General features: G+C 37.0%; 1 protein-coding gene across 4 annotated transcripts in view; it reads right to left on the bottom strand.

Annotated features, from left to right (window-relative positions):
• Window positions 1-24,157, bottom strand: part of TTC21B (tetratricopeptide repeat domain 21B) — an 82,426-nt gene extending 58,269 nt beyond the window's left edge. Inside the window, exons 1-9 of one of the 4 annotated variants that reach the window (XM_047083651.1) lie at window positions 24,051-24,157; window positions 19,916-20,045; window positions 19,717-19,827; window positions 15,817-15,983; window positions 13,395-13,517; window positions 9,711-9,868; window positions 5,238-5,322; window positions 3,822-3,920; window positions 1,018-1,210 (exon numbers count right to left, since the gene is read on the bottom strand). In XM_047083651.1, the coding sequence (XP_046939607.1) occupies window positions 1,018-1,210; window positions 3,822-3,920; window positions 5,238-5,322; window positions 9,711-9,868; window positions 13,395-13,517; window positions 15,817-15,983; window positions 19,717-19,827; window positions 19,916-20,045; window positions 24,051-24,071 (1,087 nt within the window). In that variant the 5' untranslated portion in view covers window positions 24,072-24,157. Of the gene's footprint in view, window positions 1-1,017; window positions 1,211-3,821; window positions 3,921-5,237; window positions 5,323-6,020; window positions 8,044-9,710; window positions 9,869-12,486; window positions 12,525-13,394; window positions 13,518-15,816; window positions 15,984-19,716; window positions 19,828-19,915; window positions 20,046-24,050 lie in introns of those variants that run through there. The other 3 variants (XM_047083652.1, XM_047083653.1, XM_047083654.1) reach the window with 3 other exon arrangements.
• Window positions 24,158-26,050: the final 1,893 nt, after the last annotated feature.

Genomic DNA, 26,050 nt, shown 5'->3' with positions numbered 1-26,050 from the left:
ACACTTCAAGCTAACAACACAAGGATTAATAAAATAGGTTTTTCCCCCCATAATATATTAAAGTATTGATACATTATAATAAAATACAAAAAGTCATAAATACTACATCAGATTTAAAAAAGAAAAGAGAATAAAAGGAAATAAAATTGCCAGCTTTGTACCTATATAAAATCAGTTACTAAGGACTTCAGAATTTATGGGAACTACCCCCATAAAAGTTTATTATCGCAAGATACTACATAAGAAATGAAACCTTTAGGGGCACCTGGATGGCTCAGTCAGTTGAGCATCCGACTTGAGTTGGTTGGGCATCCGACTCGAGTCGGTTGGGCCCTGGGTTGGCCTCTGTGCTGAGCATGGAGCCTGCTTCCGATTCTCTCTCTCTCTCTCTCTCTCTCTCTCTCCCCCCCTCTGCCCCTCTCCCCAGTTCATGCTCTCTCTGTCTAAAACCAAGTGAAATTAAAAAGGGGCGCCTGGGTGGCTCAATTGGTTAAGCATGCGACTAGTTTTGGCTCAGGTCATGATCTCAGTTTGTGAGTTCAAGCCCCACGTCTTGGGATTTCTTTCTCTCTTCCCCCCCTCCAAAATAAATAAACATAAAAAATTTTTTTAAAAATGAAAACTTTATTTTTAAAGATTTATGTTTTTTTCTATTGTGGATAGTGGAGGACAGTTTGATTTTAGAAAACTACAACATATTTCCTTCTTTTGTTTTTTAATTTTTTTTTTTAACATTTATTTATTTTTGAGAGAGAGAGAGACAGAGCATGAACGGGGGAGGGGCAGAGAGAGAGGGAGACACAGAATCTGAAGCAGGGTCCAGGCTCTGAGCCATCAGCCCAGAGCCCGACGCGGGGCTCGAACCCACGGACCGTGAGATCGTGACCTGAGCTGAAGTCGGACGCTTAACCGACTGAGCCACCCAGGCGCCCCATATTTTCTTCTTTAATAGCAGGTATTAAAAGGAATTATTATGTATATATATCTGAGGAACACTTATAGAAACAGTTGTCATACCAATTAGTGCGGGGACACTAGTTTCATCCAGTTTCATGGCGGTATTATACCACTTCAATGCTTCTTTCATGTCTCCTTGTAAAATCATTTGGTATCCAAGTTCTGTAGCAAATTCTGATTGCTCAGGGTTTAAAGCAAGAGCTCGTTGTAGTAATGTCTGAACTTTTCTAAGAATGAGTTGACTTCGTCCACACTAAAAAGAAAAAAAAAATTAGAAGTCAAACGCTTCTACTCAGGTGGGAGGATTATTTTTTTTCTAAATATACAAATTATTTGTACTTCATAGAAATAGAATGAAAAAAAAGATTTAATAACCAAAGGAAAATAAAACTTCTCCATTTACTACCTGGACAGTGCAGCAAGAAAGAGTTTACATCTAATCAGAACTTAAAATCCTAATGAACACTGCTTTTAAACAACAGCTTCCTGGAAAGTATACTCTAAAGATGCTACACAAGTGTATTTTTTAGGACTGTTTTCAAACTGTCTTATCATTGTTTTATGAATTAGACGAGGATATTATTACTTTAAGGTTACAGATATGTATATGTACATATATATGTAGTTTATCGAATCAAAACCTAGGACAAGGATTTGCTTTCCCCCTAAGGAGAAGGTATACCACCAGGGCAAATATTTCATTTTTTTATTATTTTATTTTATAATATCATCTCGTTTTATTAAAAATTGTATATATGTGCAGAGAAAGGATAAACACTTTAATGTTAAACATGTTAAGTTTTCCGTGGTGAGATCATTAGTATTTTTACTTTCTTCTTTGTATTTTCTCCTAATTTATTTTTTTAATGGGAAAAAGGTAGTATATAAATATTTTTAAATATAACTTATTGTCAAGTTAGCTAACATATGGTGTATAGAGTATGCTCTTGGCTTCGGGAGTAGATTCCCAAGCTTCATTGCTCACCTACAACACCCAGAGCTCCTCCCAACAGGTGCCCTCCTCAATGCTCATCACCCATTTTCCCCTCCCCTCTGTTTCCTCCCCTCCCCATTAACCCTCAGTTTGTTCTCTATATTTAAGAGTCTCTTATGGTTTCAGGGCAAATATTTTTAAAGATCATGCATTTGTGCTCAGCTGGGTACTCAGTTAAGCATCTGACTCTTGATTTTGGCTCAAGTCAGGATCTCCCAGTTCGTGGAACCGAGCTCCGCACTGGGCTTCACACTGACAGGACAGAACCTGCTTGGGAATCTCTTTCCCTCTCTCTCTGCCCAACCCCTGATCGTGCCCACACACACACACTCTCTCTCTCTCAAAAATAAATAAACTTAAAAAAAAAAAAGATCATGCATTAGAATCTTTGTTATAAAAGCTTCAAAAATAGTTCAAGAAATGGCTACTCTACTAAAATAAGTACATAATGTTCTAACATAATAACTTAAAAAAAGTTTATTTATTTATTTATGTTAGAGAAAGAGTGAGATCGCAAGCAGGGGATGCGCAGAGAGAGAGAGGGAGAGAGACAATCCCAAGCAGGCTCTGTGCTGCCAGCACAGAGCCAAATGTGGGGCTCCAACTCACAACCCGGAGATCATGACCTAAGCTGAAATCAAGAGCCGGGACACTCAACTGACTGAGCCACCCAGGTGCCCCTACCACAGTAACTTTTAAGAGTAAAATTCTAAACTGCTTGAATTTTTTAAGCTTAATTAAAAACTAATCAAAATAAATGATCTGGCAATGAAATAAATAAAAAAAGGTAAATATCTTCCTTAACTCAAACTTTTGTAATAGCAGGGATTTTTTTCCCCTCTAAATCTCACACAATCTGACAATCTGTTTTTTAACAAAAGAATCAGTTTCTTCATGGCATTTAACAATTGATATCCTTGATTTTTTCTTTCAGTTTATCTATTATTTCATCTACTTATGTGTACCTTTTCCTTATTTTTTAAATAAGGAATTAGTTTAATTAACTTTTCAATCCTCCATTCCTTGTATTGATTTTGAGATTCTGCTGTATTTTTCTACTCCATTCCTGATTATCTTCTTCTTATGGGATGTTGTAATAAAAACATTTCTTTATTATTATTAAAAAAAAAAGATCCCAACCATTTCCCCCACCAAAATTGTCTCTTACCTATGTTAAAACTTTTTTTCAAATACAACTGACCCTTGAATAACATGGGGGTAGGGTGCTGGCCTCCACCCTTCACTGCACAGTTCAAAAGCTGCATATAATTTTTGATTCCCCAAATATTGAACTATTAAAATATCCTATTACTGACCACACCTAATTGATAACATAGTCTATTAACACATTATTTTGTACATTATATGTATTATATACTGTATTCTTGTAATAAAGTAAGCTAAAGAAAAGAAAATTTTATTAAAAAAATCACAATAATAAGGAAACTACATTTACAGTACAGTACTGTATTGACTGAAAAGATCTGCTTTCAGTGGACTCATGCAGTTCAAACCCGTGTCAGTCAAGGGTCAACTGTAGTTTTAAAAAACAAAACAAAGAATAACTCTAATCATAAATCCTACGCTCTGATTAAAATACATGATTTCCCATTTCCTTTGGAATTTACCACTTTCCTATCCTTAAAGGCTCAACAAAGCCTTCCATGAAGCCTTTATGATGTCTTCTTATGGCTGGTGAGAAATTATGTTATCTCCTCCAAACGGATTTTCTTAGGAATGTTATCACATATATATATATGTAGGGTATTTTCACTCTAGGCCATATGCCCTTTGGTGCCTCAACCTTCGTGACTTATTTTATATTCCCAGCTACAGATACAGAACTCTGGTACATTGCAGGCACTCTTACAGTTCTGCTGAAGGCTACTGTGATCTTATAAAAAAGTTGAGCATTTTGTGGTTCTGTGGCATCCAATGCATTTTCTAAGTTTTCCAGCTTGGTGGCAGCCTAAAACAAAAGTATCCGGTATAATTTTAAAATAACAAAGAAAAAAAGAATACATGACATATACATGAATAAATATTATCATTTAAAAAATGTTTGCTTTTGCAAATTCCCTCTTGACTCCAGTGAAATCATCTATGTTGCAAAATGTATTAAAAGTTCTTTTTTTTAATTAAAAAAAATTTCTTTAATGTTAATTTATTCTTGAGAGAGAACATGAGCAGGGGAGGGGCAGAATGAGAGAGAGGGACACACAACCCAAAGCAGGCTCCAGGCTCCAAGCTGTCAGCACAGAACCTGATCCGGGGCTCGAACTCACCAACTGTGAGATCATGAGTGAGCCAAAGTCAGATGCTTAACTGACTGAGCCATGCAGGCGCCCCAAAAATTCTTTTAAAAGGCTCAAGAATTATGAATAAAGAATTGAGTTTTAAAATGTGTTTTTAAAATATCTGTTATTGAATGGAATTCTTTGGGTAGGTAAAGATACCCATAATATTCAATTAACTATATATGCCAAGCTCCCTCTCCAATAATTAATTCATGACACACATGAGATATGAATAATAACATAAGTATAAACATTACTATTGTATGAGATTGGACTTCAAATTACTTATATAGTCTGGTTTATATTTAAAATATTCTCTAGATTAGAAAAATCACTAAGACACTTATGGTAAGTAACTTCAATGCCAGGAAAATTTACTGAAGAGGCACCCCTACTAAAATTCTTATGGTATTTACTGAAAAATTTATTAGTTGCTATCATATTAACCGATTTAACCAGACTAAACACAATTCAAATCTATTACCTGTTATAATACTATTTGCTTCAAACTGGATTTTGGCATTCCATAATTCAGTATATAATCAATGTGCTCATTACTAGAGAAACATGTACCTTATTATAAGGTCCAATGGGATTTCATCCTAAGCCCATTTAAATAATGCAAACACAGTTATATTGTAAAAATACTACAAATCATATTTTGTATATATATTCTTCCATACCTAGCACCACCAGTTACATTAATCATGTATATAATACTGTATTGGGGTTTTATGTGGAAAACCACATATACTATAATTAATGATTTAAGGAATTTTTAAGGTAGTTTTAACTACATAATATTTTTGCTTTACTAGTTGATTTAAGAAGCTCATCTCTTTGTTAAGGTGTATTTCTAGGAATCAAGTAAAAAGTACCATGTAATACATTCTAAAAGAGCTCTTGAAGGCTCTTATATATGTGCATATGTGTGTGTGTAACTATAGATTTTTTAATACAGGAAACTTAAATAGTACAATACAACTTACCTTCTCTATGTCCCCCTCCCTACACAAATAGTAAAGAGCCAGGATTCTTAGAGCTTCCACATTTTGATTATCTTGAAGCATTAACCTGCAGAAAAACATTTCACTTAATGTTGAAATAAACTTAATGTGCTTTCTTTTATTTGAAGGTTGAAAAAGTCATTTTGCTGCTCTGACTACTCCATTATCTAAGTAAGAATTTTAAGTAGTAAAATAAAATCTCCTTTATGAAAATTATCAACCTCATTATTTAGGCTAAAAAAAAATCTCTGATTCTTAGTCTTTATGCACTGCTGAAGTGAGTAGTGATTCTTAGTCTTTAATATGTTTTAAAAAGATATGAATAGATTGTACCAGTCTCATTAAATTCTTTGGCAATCCTAAATAAAGTATTACTTAACCATGCATAACAGTATATTAAAAGAATAATTCACCTTGACCAGGAAGATTTATTACAAGAATTTCAGGAATGAGAAGATTGGTTAAATATTTAAAAGTCTCTTAATGTAATTCACAACATTAAAACAGATTCCTATGTGACAAAAAAAATTTGAAAATATTATGGAAAAATATCTGATTAGTAATAGGAACAACTCCCCTTACCCCAAAAAAGATACAAACTTAGTAAAAAATATGCAAAAGCTATATAAATTCCTATGAACTCTGCTCAAGGACATTTAAAAAAGAAATGAACAAATGGGATAATAATACACCAGGTTTCTTATTATGGATGATGTGGTACAATGAATTATTGGCTTCAATTTTCCACCTTCCAAGAATATATACCTTCTGCCATGAAAGTGAGTTCTTCCTATAAATGCTGACAGGTACTTTGTTGCTCCTTGGCTGTGGACTTGGACATCTTCCTAATGTTGGCCAATGGAATGTGAACAGGACTGGCAGTGTGCCACACCAAAGTTTCAGAGGCACTGGATTCTTCTGCCTGTCCCTTTGCATCTCTGCTATAACCACGGAGACGTGCTCACCTCTGGGTAGCTGCTGCTCTCTAGCTTGAGCCCAAAGAAGAACACCCGTAGAGCTGACCAGAGACCAAACTGCAATAAAGTGCCACACCACCCAGATGGACCTAAAATCTGAAGCAGAACACCAGGCGGGGCTGGTGGAGGCCAGAAGACCCCAGATGATCCCTACCAAAGTGAGGAATGAGTGCTTACTATCGTTAAGCCCTGAGATTTGTAGCTGTTTGCTATGCCCCAATAGTTGCCACATGATAACACCCATTTTTGGTTAAAAAGGTTCCCCCCCCCCCCAAATAATCTATAGATTCAATGCATTTCAAACCAAAATCTTAGGTTTCTTTTTTTTTTTTTAACTTGGTAAGTTAATTCTGACAGTCGATAGAAAAAGAGCCAAGAAAACTATCAAAAAAGAAATGTGATGGAGAACATGCCCCCCAAAATATAAAAATGTATTTGAAATACAGGGAATAATGTGGAAAAAAATGACCATTTTACAAGGGAAAAAATAGCCTTAGCAATATGAAGGTGCTCAATTTCAACATAATCAAAGAAATGAAAATAAAAATACGGTTTTATTCTACCAGATACTACCACTTTTATTCTACCAGATCGTTAAAAACAAAACCACCACACTGATAATAGCCAGAGTTGACAAGGATGGGGGAGGGGCATTCTGGAGAGTACTCATGGGAGTATAAATTAGTACAATTTCTTAGAAGGACAATTTGGTAGTGTCTTTGCAAATTTCAAACATGCATACCCGAGATAGAGACTGCCATCTGTCTCCTCAAATCATTCTTTCCTCATTTGCTTGGGCACATAGCTAGCTGACATGTTCCTGCTACCTTTGCAATTAGATGTGGCCCACGGGAGACAGCCCACTTCTAGGCCTGGGCTTTAAAGGAAAGTGGAATGATTCCGCCACACTCTTACCCTTTCTACCAGCTGGATACCAACGTCATGAGGTTTTAGGACATCGCAGAGTTGCGATATGGAAAGAACCTAGGTACCTGAATGACAGTGTGGAGGAAGGCTGACTGATCAAAAGTTACACCCACTCAAAACAATTACATATGGCAGAAAAAATATTCTATTATGTGTTTAGATCTATTTTATAGGAGCTCGGCCTACCTTAACAAATATGATTCCCTTTAATTCAGTAATCCCTCATTTAAGAAATGATCCTCCAGAAATATACCTATATGTGTAAAAAGGGGTGTGTGTGTGTGTACCCCTAAATGGCTATCAACGGGGAAAGATCAACTACTTATATGTTTACTTTATGGATGTGTACTTTGTTAAAAAATAATTATGTATATCTGGCTGAATGGATATAAAAGAATATCCACAAAATACCAAGTAAATAAAAATCAAGCTTAAAAACCATATAGTCTATTTTTTCTTTTACAAACATCCCCAAATATATATGTGTGTATATATATATATATATACATATATATATTTAATATACTATATCGATACTCCACCACCTCCCACTCATACAGAGTGCCTAGAAAAGAAATCTAGAAAAATATAAACATCAAAGAGTTACTAATGCCCAAATTGTGGCCTCCAAATATCACTTCCCACTAAAAGGGATTATATTGCACGCCACAACAGCTAATTCCTGTTTAGGGCAAAAAATACACAAAATGACCCTAGTGCGTCTTGCTATACACCAAATAGCAAGGAAATTACTGAAGACTACTAGGATCTTGTCAAAAGGACCTAAGAACTAACTTGAAGAGGCTACTAACAGCCAATAGTGAGACAATATGAGCAATTATCTTTTTTTTTTTTTTTAATTTTATTTTATTTTTGGGACAGAGAGAGACAGAGCATGAACGGGGGAGGGGCAGAGAGAGAGGGAGACACAGAATCGGAAACAGGCTCCAGGCTCTGAGCCATCAGCCCAGAGCCTGATGCGGGGCTCGAACTCATGGACCGCGAGATCGTGACCTGGCTGAAGTCGGACGCTTAACCGACTGCGCCACCCAGGCGCCCCAATATGAGCAATTATAACAACCAAAACGGTTAGAAGCACACAAGTTTAATCCATGTTATATAAACAAACCCAAACTGCTAATCAATCACAATTCGGGGATGCTAGGGAACTTTCTAATTTTTTTGGTTTTTTGAAACCCAGAAATAAAAGATTCAAGCACTTATCCAACTTTTCTTATATGAACTATACCACTGGATAACCGCAGTTGATGCGAAATTTTTTTTAATAGTACTCCAGCTAAGAAATGCAGAATGATATAACCATATTATAATCCTAAAGCACCCAGGTACTGAGCACAGATTTCTGATATTACCACAAAAAGACAGCAGGGGATTATGTCCCTTCTATAAAAGAACACATCACCACTTATGAAGTAACTGCAAAAAGAGAAAAAAAATTGAACATGTATCTAACCAAGCCTCTATATCCAGTACCAATTTACAGGAAATTCAGAGGATAAGCAACAGTACATGGCATGCAATCAATAAAATTCTTACGGAAAACCTACTGGATACAAGACTGGTTTCTTTATCGTAAATATCAAGAAAAAGATGTGGGAGAAGTGGGAGGCCAGTGGAGAGACAAAGTAGGAAAATGAGGAAGGAGACGAGGGAGAGAGGGGATCCTCCATTTTATACTTCAGAAGAAAAATCTAAATCCTCAAGATGACCAACAAGACCATTTATATCCTGGCTCCCCTGCTCCCTCCTACCCTTCTGCTCTGACTTCACTGTCTAGTCATCTTACCCCCCCTCATACTCCTTAAAAACATGACACACACCCTTGCCTCAGGTCTTCACACTTGCTTCTCTGACCTTCTGCAGTCTTCTCCCAGATATCTGCATGGCTTGCTCCCTGTGTTCAAATGTCACCTATTCAGTGATGCCTTCCCAGACCATCCCATAAAATGGAATCCCTCCTCCCACTCCCTATTTCACTTTCCAGCTTTATCTTTTTTCTATAGCACTTAAAACTTTCTAACATACTACGTAATCTTTTACTTGTTCTGCTTATTATATGGTTCCTCTCATTTAAATATAAGCTTCACTAGAGCAGGGATATTTGCACAAAAGATTATCTGTCTTAGAACAACTATTCAGATATTTATATAAATCAAAACATTCAGTTGCTAAAAACAGTGCAATGTTAAGTTCTCTTTCGATTTTATATTGCTTGAAAAAAAATCAAATTAAAAAAATCTTATAATAGGGGTGCCTGGGTGGCTCAGTTGGTTAAGACTCTGACTCTTGATTCTGGCTCAGGTTATGATCTCGCAGTTCGTGGGATCCAGCCCCATGTCAGGCTCTGTGTTGACAGCGTGGATCCTCTCTTCCTCTCTCTCTGCCCCTCCCCTGCTCATGCTCTCTGTTTCTCAAAGTAAATAAACTTAAATAAAAATAAAAAATCTTATGATAAAAGAATACAGATTTTTTTTTCCCCTGAAATTATAACCAGATCCAAAGGTACTTGTATTATCTTTTTTTACTTAACCTCTGTGCTGTTTCAACAGTCTGGTCCCAATCCTGTAAGGCGAGCTGTAGTTTCATTTTCTTTACAAAAGCAGGAAGGAAACTCGGAAAGTTCACTATTATCTGGTTCACAGTGTCCAGAGCACCTGAATAATTCTGGCGCATCTCAAGGCATTGTGCCTAATAGGAGGAAAAAAGTGACATCAAAACTCCAATCATATATACCGAGGTTCTCATAACTGTGACCCTTGAGACGTAGGATACTAACATTTAACATTTTCTATGTTTTTGTTTTCTGACTTTCTGTAAGGAATAGTTATCACTTTTACAATGAGAAATATAAAATAACTTTTTAACAAAACGAAAATTTTAAAACATCACAAAACAATAAAAATATTGTATGTAAGTGGCTGTGTTATAAAATCTACTTTTAAATAACTAGAACAGAAAAATTATCTTTTAGAATAAAGTATTTCCAAGATATTTGCAAATAGCATCTAAAATGAAGACATTTCAGAGGCACCTGGGTGGCTCAGTCCCTTGGGTGTCTGACTTTGGTTCAGGTCATGATCTCATGGTTTGTGGATTTGAGCCCTGTGACTGGCTCTGTGCTGATGGCTCAGAGCCTGGAGCCTGCTTCAGATTCTGTGTCTCCCTCTCTCTGCCCCTCCCCTGCTCACGCTCTCTCTGTCTCTCAAAAATGAATAAATGTTAAAAAAATTAAAAGTAAAATAAAATAAAATGAAGAGATTTTGTATCTTTAAAAAAAAAAAAAACACTACTTTCAGGCTGGGACACCCGGCTGGCTCAGTCCATAGAACATGCAACTCTTGATCTCAGGGTTTAAGTTCAAGTCCCACGTTAGGTGGAGATTACTTAAAAATAAAATCTTTAAAAAAATAAAATAGGGCCCCTGGGTGGCTTACTGGTTAGGCATCTGACTTGGTATCAGCTCAGGCCATATCACGGTTGTGAGATTGAGCCCCGCATCAGGCTCTGTGCTGATAGCACAGAAGCTGCTTGGGATTCTCTCTCCCTCTCTGTCTCTGCCTTTCCCTCACTTGCATGCACTCTCTCAAAATAAATAAATAAGCTTAAAAACAAAAAGAAATAAAAAATAAGTAACTTTAAAGAAGGTAAGACTTTAAGAAATAAGCAAAATAAAGTTCAAACAACTCCCTCTACCTTAATATTTTCACTTCTAGGATGTATCTTAATGAAATAATTGAATAAGACCATAGGAAAAAAAAAGATTATATTTATGGCAGATTTATATTAGATATAGTAGATAAAAAAAATAACCCAAAATGTCCATTCATAGCATACCTATTTAATCAAATTTTAGGTGGCCATTAAAAGTCATTCTATAGATTTATAGATCTATGCTTAATGACATAAAGAGATGTCATTTATAATACAATAGTTTAACTGGTTATCTTCAATGGTGATATCTATTCTTAATTCTGATATTACTGCATTCTATACAGTATCCATGTATTACTTTCATAGTCAGAAAAAATAAAGCTATAGAGTTAGCACTTTAAGAGCAGACATTAGGCATATTTATCATATATCAGATTTTTAAAAATTTGCTTCTGGATCTCCTTTAGGAATAAATTTAGTCCTGGAATATCTCAGTTCAAAATGAGTGTCCAGTCTCAATACATGTACAGTAGAATTACAATATAATCCTGAAATAGGTTTGAGATTATATTCTCATCTGTAGTCCCATATAACTCCCATATAATTAAAGCCTGAGAACCACCCGACCCTGCTACTATGCCAAAATAAATTATTATTAAAATTTCTAAATAGTTGACAATAATGCATAAAGATTAATGCTGAGAATGTTTTCAAATTATATATACCCTTGGAATCTGCCTAAATAGCTGATAATATAAAAAAAAGAAAATCATACTAAAGGACCACATCTATTACTTCCTTAGACCATCACCTCCCATATGATGCCACATAACACATTAAATGAAACTAAATTTGCTGTGTACTTGGTTCCTATCATTCCTAGTTGGAATTAGGCTAATGCAAACATCCTCTATTGAATTAACTGAAAAATAAATACATAACTGGAATGGGTTGTATCAGAAAAAGAATTTAAACAAATCTTAAGTATTGGAGGCAAAAGGTAAATCTCTCCTAAGCTGCTTATACTGACACCTGAAATAGCCCTAGACCTTAGTAGATTATCAACTAGCTTTTTTTTTTCTTTTGAGAGAGAGTGAGAGAGCATGAGTGCAAGCAGGGGAGGGGCAGAGGAAGAGAATCTTGAGAAGGCTCCATGCCCAGCACAGAGCACAACCAGGGGCTCCATCTCAGGACGGTGAGATCATGACCTGAACTGAAATCAAGAGTTGGATGCTTAACCAACTGAGCTACCCAGGTGCTCCTCAATTAGCTTTTCTTTAAGAAGAGGGTGGAGTTGAAATGATCAAGAAAAACTTTTTAAAAGCTTGATAAATGCTCAATTCATCTAGCAGTGCCATCAGGTAAAACTTGAGTGCAGTCAGAGTGAATACTATTTGTACCAGAGGCGAATATCCAAACAAGTTCACTAGCCACAGAAACTGGCAAAAGCCATGAGGGGGTATTAACAAGAGTCAAGACACTAATAATCCTCTTTTCTTTTTTACACCTGCAAATTACTGCTTATCTAACAGGCTGTTTTCCTAACAAATAAATTTAATTTCCTTTTGCTGAATCAAAAACTTTAAATATTTTAAGACATTCAGAAGGCATCAACGGAACTGAAGAAAGGACCCAAATTATACATTTCTACCCACCAATGATTTCTAATGACTCATCCTTCACAATGTAAGTCAGGTCATGTTGTTTCTCTTATCACTGGCTGCCCATCCATCTAGTACAAAGTAAAAGCCAAAGACTTTACACAATCAGCCATGGCTCTCCTCATCTCTCCCACACACCCCCCCCCGCCCCCATCCTCATACTCACCTTCTTTTCCTCAAGCCTCCACTTCTACCCTCTGCTTAGCTCATTCCACTCGTCTCCTGGCCTCCCAGCAATGTCCTGAACATGCCTTAAGGTAGTTCAACTTGTTATCTCCTCTATTTGTAAATGCTTTCCCCCAGGTGCCCACAGAGCAGTAACTCTCACTTCCTATAGGTCTTTGCTCAAATGTCACTTTCTCTGACCACATGATTTAAAACTATAGGTTCATACTCCTAGCTCTCCTTCTCTCCCTTTATCTGATTTACTTATTTTTCCATTGCACTTATTACCTTCCAATATACTATGTAATTTAATTACTTATTTTGTTTATTGTCTGTCTCCAACAATAGAGTATAAGCTCCATAAAAGCAAGAGGTTTTATTTTGCTCAGGGTCTCCCTGGTATCTACAGTGATGCCTTGCACATATTAGACAAACCATAAATGTTTGGTAAATAAGCAATATAGGAACCACCGGAACCCCCACCACCACCACCACCACCACCATAAAACAAATTAAAACCAATCGGGATTCAGGAATTTGGTAAGGAAATACCTTTCTCTAGTTTGTAGTTCACTGTCCTATACAAATAAAATGCAAGTTCCTCTTAGAGTTGAGAGCTGATAAAAGTAACATAACCATTACTATCTTTTTTGAACTACTCAGTTTTGTTGGGTTTCAAATATATAGATTATGAATAAATTTTAAAATATGATTTATTTACCCTAACTTCAACTCACCTTACCCAGCAGAGCAAAAATATCATTTCCATCTTGTAATCCCTCTTCAAAATATCTTAGTGCTTTTTTAGTATAAGGTTCTTTTCCTCTTGTAATATCAAGCCATGCTCTCAAAACCTGTCCCTGTAGAATGAAAAATTCTAATCATACTCCCATTTTATTGGAAACAAAAGAAATAAATGTTGATGAAAGAGGTAAAAACTAATGTCCTTTTCTGTAATTAGTAACAACAATCACTCTGTCAAAAAATGTTATGAACAGTAAAACAGTGTTCAATAAAACTGGTTCAAACCTTTTCCAGCCTAGAGTTTTGGGAACTGTTATGTATTTTAGCCCTTAAGATTATGATGTGTCCAATATTGAGAAACTTGTCAAATATTCCATTAATACTAAATAACCAGTAGTCTCATCTGGGACTTTGCTAGTAAATTATTATTGAAAGTTGTTAAACATGTAATTCAATACATAAACAAGAATGTGTTACTTCTTTTTTTGGGCAAACAGACCAAGTGAACAGAGATGGAAAAACAGAAGTGTCTTGCTTTATATATAGTAAAAGTTAAGATATCCTGGCAACTATCTTAATCCTTGTGACTAGTCCAGTGCATTTCAAATGAAAGGATAAATGGCCTCAGAAATTAAAAGACTGAAGAAGTCACAGATGCTTACTTTCAGAAATGTTAGGGAGCCAATGGATTATAAGGTTTATAGAATGAGAAAGAAGGTGTCTACAGGTTACTTTTCTTTTTAATGTCAAATAAAAAGTTGTGATATCTGTTTTTCTATCAAAAAATTTCTAGGGGCACCTGGCAGGCTCAGTTGAAAAGCATGCAACTCTTGATCTTGGGGTTGTGAGTTCGAGCCCCACATTGGGTGTAGAGATTACTTAAAAATAAAGTCTTAAAAATTTTTTTTCTAGGTTAATTCATAAACTTATAAATCTTTAAGATTATATTTACCTCCCTATATTTCACCCGAAAAGACAGAAATGAATACTAAATGCTATTTCTACTCACTAGATCAATGTCTGTATTTGAATCGTTTCAACTATTATTTCTGTGTGGATGATTCTCAACCTTTATTTCTAGTCCAATACCTCTTTCTAAACTTTTCTTTTCCTAAGAGCTCATCTACTATCTCCATCTCACTGTTCCACCAGAGGTGGAAACATAGTATGTCTGGAACCAAATACATTACCCTCTCCAAGATTACCTTCTCGTCTCAACATATTCTCTGTTTATGTTAACTGGGATCTGAACTCTCCAGACTTAAGACCTCAGAGAGACATCCTTGATATCTGACACCTCAAAATCTTGCCCCTAATAATTTTAGAGTCATTGCTAATTTTTTCAAGTCCTGTTGTTAAAAAATTTGCATCTAATTTAGCCCGTATATCTCGAGAATGATATAAACTATAAAGCTTTCGTATGCATTACAGTGGTCATATATGTACACTACTTTAGTGTAGGCCCTTAAAACCTTCTGCTGGAAAGTATGTACTACCATTTGGGGGCAGCACTCTAATTTCTCCTTAGGCCAGTTCATCCTATAAACCATACTTAAAACAGTCTTCAAAATTTGTACTCTAATAATACCACTGCCACAATTAAAAGTCTCAATGACCTCTCCATGCCTACTAAATTTCATAGAAATACTTGTAGCTAGCTGTCAAGGCCCTTCAATTTGTCCCAACCCACCTCTCTAAGCTTTTCTTCCACCCTCTTTTTCTACAGTGTTCCCGTCAAAAGTGAGCTTCTTACTGTACACAGAACCAACACATCTCTCTGTTTTTCTCATTTCCATTTATTATTCCCCACATAGGGAGTATTTGTTTCCCTTTTCCATCATCTTTGCATGTGGAAGCTGTATCCATGTTTCAGGTTTTACCTCAAATGCTACTTCCTTCAAGAAATTCTTCCTCATTCTCCTAACATTTATAGCTGTGATCTCTCCTTAAGTACCAAAATAGTGCCTAGCACAAAGTGAGCAAGAACTGTTAATTACTCTTTTCCTGAATACTTCAATCACACGTCTCTCACACCATTTATAAACGTTCTAACAGTATTAGCTGCATAGGTGCTCTATGACACTACTAGATTGACCCATCCATGTAAGTAAAGTGTATGTATTCCTGATCTTTGTATTATTAACAGTGCAAACAATGGTATCTTGTACCTAGAACAGTTCAATAAGGAGAGTGAGAGAGAAAGATAGAGATAAGGAAGGAAGGTAGGGAAAGAACCAGGGAGGGATTTTTTCAAGAGTTAATTAACAGCATAAAAATAGACAACTTTAGACAACCACAATTTTACCAAATAATATTAAAATAAAGCTGTTATTTATAAATTGAGAATAGAACAAATACTACTTAATATGTAAGCTTCCTTTATTGTATCTATTTCAAAATAAGAAGACCAGCTACCTCTTTACTGCCATTTGACATTTTGATCATTCTGTCAATATATTCTCTCGCCTTATCATGACGACCAATGTGCCATAAAAATAAGCCTGCGTGGTACAGAGCTTTTGGCCCAGCTCCTTTACGCTGCTCTTTTACTCTGGCATCTGATTCCAGAATAGCTTCTTTATCTAGGAGGGGAAAAAAGACATTAAATAAAAATTAAATTCTAGATCAAGTGTTCATAATAGGTCAGATGATTAACAGAGCACAGAATATAGTTCTCGCTAGAACACCACTGTCTAGGGGCGCCTGCGTGGCGCAGTCGGTTAAGCGTCCAACTTCAGCCAGGTAGCGATCTCGCGGTCCGTGAGTTCGAGCCCCGCGTCGGGCTCTGGGATGATGGCTCAGAGCCTGGAGCCTGTTTCCGATTCTGTGTCTCCCTCTCTCTCTGCCCCTCCCCCGTTCATGCTCTGTCTCTCTCTGTCCCAAAAATAAACAAACATTGAAAAAAAAATTAAAAAAAAAAAAAAGAACACCACTGTCTAACAGAAATAAAATATTAAGTCACATATGTAATTTAAAATGTCCTAGTAGCCACATCAAAAAAGTAAAAAGAAACAAGTAAAATTGATGTTACTAACATATTTTATTTAACTTAATTTATCCAAATTATCATTCCAACACACAACTGACATGAAAATTATTGAGATACTTTTTTTCTTATTAAATTTTAAAAATCTGATATGTATTTTTTACAAGGTACATCTCAGTTATAATGCTAAATTCTCTTCAAAATTATGTGATTTGTACTTAGCTTCCTTAAAATTTATAGATGAAAACAACAGATTCGTATATTCATTATTCCAAGCATTACTTTTCTAGTAACTGAATCAAGTATCAGTTTTAAATTTAAAATTAATTAGAATTAAAGTTAATTTAAAACTTGGGTTCTCAAACTAGATACATTCCAGCACTCAAACAGCCACATGTGGTTAATGACCACTGTAATGCATACTACAGTTCTATAGTTTATGTCATTCTCAAGATATAAAGGCTAAATATACAAATTTTTTAGCAACAGGACTTGAAAAAATTAGCAATGATTCTGAAATTATTAGGGGCAAATCCAGGACTAGTACTCAAATTACCCAACTCCCTAATCCAATTCTAAAATATGTAAACATTCCTGGCTGCTCTCATTGGTCAATGAAAGGTAGTATAATTACCATTATTTACATGGTTTAATACTGACTGCATAGCAGCTCCCTTAAAAAGATGGCCCACCTCTCATAACTCTAACCTTTAAATCTATTACACGTGTGCTTAGGACACAACTATCAATTCGATCCAAATCCTGAATTGAATCTGAATGTGGATCAACTATGCAATAAGGAAGAAGAAATGTCAAAGCTGAAGGCTGTGATTCTGACTACCTTTCTGGAAATGGCTACTCAAAAAAGGTATTACGACTCTTTCTTTTATCTCTAATGATACCAATGTAAACTTAAATGTGGAACCACCAAGGTACGACTTTGAGTTCATGAAATGAAATTGTTTCTGGAAGGCTATACAGATTGCCTGGCAAGAAGACCCTCCAACGCACCCACTTGAACACCTATAGAAGTTTTCATTAAGTAGCCAGGATACAGAGACAGAACTCTGTAGAAACAGAACTCATCAGGGCAGGGGCACGATTTGTACTTTCCTGCCCAGGTATCTATCAAGTCTCAAGTAGGCCACCTGTTAGCTGTGACACCATCTGCACAAAGCTGGCTCTTACCAGATATCAGCTCGAGTTCTTAATGGACCTTTTATAATCAGGGCTTACATCTGTATTCAGGAAGAATGGACATGAATAATCTAAGCCTTCCTAGGCAATAGTAATGGACATCTGGGCCCCTCCTGAGTTTAAGCCCACTCAAAATCATCTATGGTAGAAAGTAAAGTCTGTACTCAGGTGTTTCTAAACAATATTTCTGCCTCCATCCTTTTAGTGTCCTGGAAATCACATTTCCCAACAGAACCAACACTCTTGGGAATAACCAATTAAATGAAAACTTGATTCTAAGAGGAAAATAGTTTGTACGAATCTCTCTTTTTTTTTAGATTTACTGATTACATCTCTCTATGCAAGTTCTGTGTTCCACCTAAATACACTCCTGCTGGAGCACAGAGAAAGGAGATCCATACAAGAGCCTAATCCTGAACCACTTCCACATATTTGCCCATTGATTTATCCTGTACGACACATATGTTTTATATTCAAATCCTACTTGTGCTTCTAAAACCAGATTAAGGCCCCATTTTACACAAAGCGTTTGCTTTGTTCTTCTATGGATTAATAGTACATACCATTTTCAGTTAAGTATGAACTCATTTGTTTTATTTCTCATAATTTTATTTAATAGTAACATTAGAATTTAACCTCTATGGGTTTTACATTTTCTTTTCTTAACTAGACTATAAACTTGATGTCATGGGTCACTTCCTACAATTCTTTTGTATTCTCTGTGTTTGGCATAGTCTCTTGCAGAAGGTAAGCATCTAGTCATTAGATTTGTTTACTTGTTAAACACATTAATGTTTTAAGTAACTTTTTGTTGATCTGTGCAAGTACATGTAGGATAAAGGAGATATGTGATACTTTTGCTTTGGAAAAAAATTTTCTAATATTAAAAAAAGACATTCTGTGACATCTGGTTATAGTCTAATTATTTGAAACATGATGTACATTTGTAACGCTATTAGCTGTTACTGGATATGTATGAAAGAATACAATACTATTTCTTCTTTATTACCTGTAATTATGATATTGTGCTTCAGCCATTAAGATCACTGTTCGTTGACAGTTCGCACAATTTTAATTATTGGCTTATGCATAAGGTTCTTTCCATAATCTAGTTATATTTCCCAACCTACTACTGGATAAAAATTTACTGAATATCTTCGAAGAGCCAGCACCCCTCCCTGCCCTGCAGGGATGTATATGGGCCTTTGAGAAGCTTAAGATACAATGGAAGGGAGAAACTGCATGTAGCTATAGATTTGCGCATAAGCTATAAAGTTGGCTGCAAAATGGGGCACCTGGGTGGCTCAGTTGGTTAAGCGTCTGACTTCGGCTCAGGTCATGATCTCACAGTTCGTGGGTTCAAGCCCCGCATTGGGCTCTGTGCTGACAGCTCAGAGCCTGGAGCCTGTTTCAGATTCTGTGTCTCCCTCTCTCTCTGCCCCTCCCCTGTTCACACTCTGTCTCAAAAATAAATAAACATTAAAAAAAAATTTTAAATTTTGCCAATCTGATGATATGATACATGTAAAATGGTGTCTTTTTGCAATTTTAATTTCCCTACTTACTAACAAGTTGAACATCTCTTCATATTTGTATCAGCCTTTTCTCTGTGTATTATCTGTTCATATTCTATAACTTTATTACATTGGCTCTTTATTTTTGTAAGAGTTCTTCTATATTCAAACACTATTTTCTTGTCAGTTAATGAATTGCAAATATTTTTTCTAGTATGTAGCTCATCTTTTCACTTTCACCTGCACTCTGCCTCCCTCTGTCTCAAAAATAAACATTAAAAAAAAAATTAAAGTTGGCTGCAATTTATGTGTAAACCTATTTTGGGCTGTCCTTTGTTTAATAATTGCTAATATACAACTTTATATTATTTCAAATGATCCCTATATATTAATGAAACTTTTGCCCTAAGATAAAAGGAATATGAAAGTGATAAAAGACACGTATTTCTTGTGCTTGATAAATCAGTAACCTTGTCAGGAAGATAAAACAAATATATAAAATGGTAACTATAGAAAATTATAATATAGATTATCAGACTAAATGTTATGGTAATTGAGAAAAATCAAAATGAATTGAGTAGAAAATATTGTCCTAAGCATTATACTTAAATACTATACCTGGATTAGGACTCATTTTATGGGCATATATCAGTGCAATTAGAGAACAAAGTGATACATCTTGTTTATTTTTAATAGCCTCAAATTCCCGAAGAGCTTCTTGAGTTCTACCTGAAAATCAAAATTATAATGTGAAAAACTTCATAGTACAAAATAAGAATTTAAAACTTATGGAACATGTTTAATAATTAGCACATACCTTCCATTAATGTACCATAGGCATGATAAAACCTGAAGACTGGGTCACTGCCATACCTCTTAACTCCTTCACTGGCAGTAAGTAATACATGATGGAAATATTTCTCTTGACAATAGTAATTAATCAAAGTCTAAAAGGAAACAGGGACTAAATGTTAAAAGAGATTTTGGTGTTCAAATACCTTAAGAAGCAGATATTAATCTAAAATTTTAAATAATCTAAAATTAGATAATGTGGTTCTTTTTTCCTTCCAAGTTCCTGAAAATATTGTTAAAGGCTAGCACTTAACAGTAACAAATGCAAAACACAATGAACACAAAATTTTTGAAAAAACTCAATGTTTTCTAATAATTTCCATCTTTTTTTTCTAAATTATTTAACAATACTGAAATTAGGCTACTATTGCCTCTTTCCTTTGCCCACATTTTCTTAAAGCTTTTAGAAAATGGGAAAACAGGGATGCCTGGGCTCGGTTGGTTTAGCGTCAAACTCTTGATTCAGGCTGGGGGTCATGATCTCACAGTTTGTGAGTTCGAGTCCCACACTGCTGACAGTGGGTAGCCTGCTTAGGATTCTCTCTCTCTCCCTCTCGCTCTCTGCCCCTCCCCCACTTGCATGTACACTTGTGCGTGTGTGTGTGGGGGGATTCTGTCTCTCTCTCAAAATAAACTTAATAAAACATAAAAGAAAAGAAAATGGGAAAATTGACAAAAGCAGGACTAGTAAGAGCCTTCCATTGCCAGACCACAGGATTCTTTAAAAAAAAAAAAATCTTGCTTCTATTTTGTTTTTAGAGCATTACAAAGTAATGACAAATTGAATTCAGCAATTCACTGTCAAATGTCTTTTTTTCTGAGTTCTACAACAAAGAACTGTCAGTAAGAACAAATGATCTAAACTTTTTTAATGGAAATTATTACCTTTAAGCTTTTTTCAAAATTATATTATTTAGATTTACTTGGCAGAAAACTACTATCAGGAGATACTAAGTTCTGATTAATTGAGTCTATGCTTTACACCTTTCTCTCAGGATCATACCTAAGGCTTAGTTGCTAACCTAATCAAAGAAGGAAGCCATATTCACTATTTCTGTAATGGACCTGATCCACCTCCATAAACCAATTTGGACCATCCCATACTCACCTACTCTGACTCTGCAGCCCATATAGCAGGAGGGAGAAATATAGATGAAGCAGTGATTGAAAAGATTGAAATATGAATGTCTAGACTGTTTAAAAATTTTTTTTTAAATTTTTTTATTTTTGAGAGACAGAGCATGAGTGGGGGAAAGGGGAGAGAGAGAGAGAGACAGAGAGAGAGACAGAATCTGAAACAGGCTCCAGGCTCTGAGCTGTCAGCACAGAGCCCAACACGGGGCTCGAACCCATGTACTGTGAGATCATGACCCAAGTCAAAGTCAAACGTTTGACTGATCCACTCAGGCGTCCCTAGACTGCTCTTTTTTACAGTGTGTTGTTTCTGAAGGGCTACAGTCCACATGCTTCTCTTGAACACTTAGGCAAACATTCCCTTTTAACTTTTACTCTGCATCTCTCCTTGTGGTTACTGCTCTCTTGTTCCCAGTTACCCACACAGCACGCTTCAGTAAAGCGCACTTTTCCTCCTGTGCCCTTCCCTAAGATTGCAGATGAACTCTTTGTTTGCCACAACTAAGGACAATGTTAATATCATCTTACTTGACTTCTATTCAACATTTACTATCACCAAGCATCTATAATTTTCCTGAAAGGTATCATAAAAAGGACATGGATTTAAGGTGAAAAGACCTGGTTTTAAATTTCTGGTCCATCTTACACACCTTAGTTTGGTCATTTGTAAAATGCCACTAATCATTTATAGACCATTGTGAGGATCAATTAACAGTATCATACTGTAAAACTCCTGTTCTGAGAAAAGTAAGTTCCTCTGAGCCTATACATTGATGAAATAAAAAAACGTAGTGTCAAGACCTCTCATCAAAGCTCCAGATTTATCTTTCCATTTGCCCCCTCTACCCAAGCCAGAAATCAAGTCATGGCATCCTCCCTTCCAGTTTGCCCAGTCTCACTAATTCTAACCAGTCAGTAGGCTCTTCTGTTTCTCTAGTCTACTTCCTACTCTCACATCTATTACCACTCCTTGGTTTGTTCAGACCAACAAATGTTTACTGACTGCCTACCAGTCCCAGGCACTGGGCTAGATACTGTTTATGTGAAGATGAATAAGACCTGGTTCCTGACCCAGAAAGGCTTAAAATTTTAACCTGAGACTAGAATCCAAAGACTAATACCATGCCATAAATACAAGCAAGAAAAGAGCTTATAAAGTGTTGTAGGGATGTAAAGAATGAGGTTGGGGTGTGGGATGACAGAAGAATAAAAAGATTCTCTGGGTGGACTTCAGAATTCCCTCTTGAATCATGAACTCCTCACTCCGTCCACACGTACACATATTTCCCCTTCATGATCCTTGAGGAGGGTAGAGGAGTTACCAGGCAGAGGAACTACAGCAACAGAGATAAGAAATCAGCACTGGTAAGAAATCAGCAGTGAAACACAAGGATGGAGAGGCAATGGAGAGGACTTAAAGTCATTCTGTATTGTAGAGCAGGGATTGACAAACTATAGCCAGCTGCTCTTTTTTTTTGGTATGGTCAGCAAACTAAGAATGGCTTGTACATTTTCAAACAGCTGGCGGGGGGGGGAACAAAACAAAACAAATATTCATAACATGTGGAAATTCTAAGAAATTCAAATTTTAGTGTCCATAAATAAAGTTTTACTGGAACAGGGCCATGCTCGCTCATTTAAGTATTGCCTATGGTCGCTATCAAGCTGCAATGGGAGGTTAGATGCCAGGAACCCTATGGCCTGTGAAGCCCAAGATACGTACTATTTGACCCTTTACAGAGAAAGTTTGCCATTCCCTGTTTTAGAGTCTTATGTTAAGACGCAGATTCTAGGATGAGGAGGTTGGAGAGAAAGGTAGGGTCTAGCAGGGCCTCATGTTAAGGACTTGGATTTACTCCTCTAGTCTAAGTGATGAAGAGCCACATAACAGTATTAGGCATGAAAGTGTTTTTATTGAAAAGTTCACTTAGTTCATAGTGCAAAGGACAAATTAAAGTTATGAAAAAAATTAAGGAGATGGGGAGGGCTTTGGAAAATAATGTAACTCAAGCAAAAAATCAGAAGACTCTCCAGGACTCTCTGTCACTGCCAAGTTGTCCTTCATCCACTTTTCACCATCTAACACACTACTTACCGTCTGACTCCCCCCACTCAAATGTAAGTGAAGACTGAGAGTGTTTTTCTTAGCTTTAATATTGCAGGACCTATTATTTTCAGGGCTTAGAATAGTGCCAGCAACATAGTGGGCACTCAATAAATACTTGTTGAATTAATTTAAGGTTTTTGTCCAGCATTAGATTGTACAATCTGTGAAGGCAGGGGCTGTTCAGGTCTGCTCATCACTCTCTCCAGCTGCCAATGTACACACAGCGAGCCCTCCATCAACATGTGCTGAAAGAGGGAATCAGTGAACAAATGGGAGATCATCATCCTACAAAGAAACTTAATTCTCAAGCCTCATGTCCCTGTTTTTAGATCACTTCTTCAGTGGACCGTCACAAAATATTTGCTTAATAGATGAATCGGTGATAAAGAAGCCCATCACCCCAAAATAAAGACTCCTCCATTTTCAAGCCTAGTACTTTGTTTTCATATAACCTTTCGTGTTCCTGTTCTGTGCAATCGGTTTATTGACACTAGTTTGCTTAATTAAATCCTTAAAAATCGCACCGGGAGGCGCAGTAGGTGTTATTCGTTGACCAAGCATCCGGAACAAACGGGATACAAAGTAAAAGTAAACAACCCAAACGGGGTGGGGCACGCACACTAACGGCAATTCGTTAGCAGCGTGACTGCCCCGGACTTCAAGATTCCAAGGCAGGGCCCATGGAGGTGGCCCTGGTGATACAGCTACAGGCCAGCACCGCCCGACTGGGACGCCTGGCGAACCCGGGCAGCAAAGGCACAGCAGGATAACGACGCCCTCGCCAAGTCCTCTCCTCCCCACGCCCTCCGGGCCCACGCCGCCGGCAGAGGCAACTTGCGTCCACGCCCCGTCCGCTCACCTTCAGCCCCTGCGAATCCATGGCTCTCACCGGGAGGGGGTGCGAGCCTCCGGCACTTGCGCCCGCCGCGCCCCAGCGGAGGAGCCAGGGGCTCAGAGTCCCGCAGCCCAGGCCCAAACCCCACCAGAGCTTCTGGAAGCGGCGGGAGGGGCGGGGCGGGGCGGGGCCGGGCTGCCATTGGCTGCCGGAAGCAGGGGGCGGGCTCTCAACGCAGGGATTTGCGAGGAGGAGGTGCCGCGGGGAGGAGGTGCTGCGAAGACCCGGAGGAAGGGTTGCGGAAGGGAAAGGGGGCGGCACCGGGTGGTGCGGTGAATGCGGTTGGCGAAGGGGTCAGAGTGTGGAGCGTCATTAGGCGGGAGGTGGATTTGGAATGACGGAATAAAGGAAATGGGGGAGGTAGTAGGAAAAAGAGCAGTCTCCTTCCGATCACTGGCTACAAAGAAAGACACCATTTTCTGCACGTTTGTGTAGGGGCCGGTTCCCGCAATGCGGCTCTTTGAGGGAAAGGGCCGGAACAACGCAAAGAAAAACTTTTATCACTTTCACTTGCAGTAATCCTATTATCACCGCAAGGTGGCGCAGAAAAATCAGGGTTCTTTACAGAAAGCTCACCTTTACAGGCATTGCAGCGATCCCCTTTGTTGTTAGAATGCGCATTAAATTAATCCTTTGTTTTAACCTTTCTGATAATGATAGCAAGTTTTTAAAAATATTTTACTTTAATGATACTGCTGATTTTAACCTGATAAGATTAACTCCTATGCATGGGGCACCCGGCTGTGATTCTTGGTCTTGGTGTCCTGCGTTCGGGGCCACACGTTGGATATACAGCTTATTTAAAAAAAAATTAATTCCTATGCATCTTTTTAATTAATTAATTTTTTTAAATTTACATCCAAATTAGTTAGCATATAGTGCATCAATGATTTCAGGAGTAGATTCCTTAGTGCCCCTTACCCATTTAGCCCATCCTCCCTCCCACGCTGGCTCCAGTAACCCTCTGTTTGTTCTCCATATTTTTCAGTCTCATGTTTTGTCCCCCTTCCTGTTTTTGTATTCTTTTTGTTTCCCTTCCCTTATGTTCATCTGTTTTGTCTCTTAAAGTCCTCATATGAGTGAAGTCATATGATATTTGTCTTTCTCTGACTAATTTCACTTAGCATAATACCCTCCAGTTCCATCCACCTAGTTGCAAATGGCAAGATTTCATTCTTTTTGATTGCCGAGTGATACTCCATTGTGTGTGTGTGTGTGTGTGTGTGTGTGTATACACCACACCTTCTTTATCCATTCATCCATTGATGGACATTTGGGCTCTTTTCTTACTTTGGCTATTGTTGAGAGTGCTGCTATAAACATTGGGGTGCATGTGTCCCTTCAAAACAGCACACCTGTATCCCTTGGATAAATACCTAGTAGTGCAGTTGCTGGGTGGTAGGGTAGTTCTATTTTTACCTTTTTGAGGAACCTCCATACTGTTTTCCAGAGTGGCTGCATCAGCTTGCATTCCCAGCCTATGCATTTTTTAATGTTTGTACCCATCAGCCAACTCTGTCAGTTGCTCATAGATTTCTTCAGAATTATTCATAGAATTCATAGAATTCTTCAGAATTAAATTGAAATGTAATGGATTAAGAGATTTCCTATTTCTACTTAAAGATACTTCAAAAATAGTGGTAAAGATCTAAGGTTTAAATGTTCTTTGCAAAATATTTTTACATGGATTCCAAATTTCCATCCCATTGTTAATTATTTTACTTTAGTTGATATGCTTGGAAATTGTCCTAATCAGATTTTAAATGTGTTGAGTAGGCAATGACCGTTTGCTTTTTTTCCATGCCTAGAGGTTAGGTAATGACAATCTAGAAGGAAGAAAGTGGTTACTTGCCAAGACTTCAAGGCTAGGTAATATTTTTCATTAGTTTCCTTTTAAAGATTGGTTTCACAAGGATTATTTTCTTTTGGTTCCAACATTCATAGTCAGGCTAAACTGTTGTGAT

This window comes from Lynx rufus, unplaced genomic scaffold, assembly GCF_022079265.1.
Source record: "Lynx rufus isolate CCGP_SWC_20201006 ecotype Redwood Valley unplaced genomic scaffold, mLynRuf1.p SCAF_2, whole genome shotgun sequence".
In the NCBI taxonomy this organism is placed as follows: domain Eukaryota; kingdom Metazoa; phylum Chordata; class Mammalia; order Carnivora; family Felidae; genus Lynx; species Lynx rufus.
Note: the sequence above shows the minus strand (reverse complement) of the source record. Positions and strands in the feature narration are given on the sequence as shown.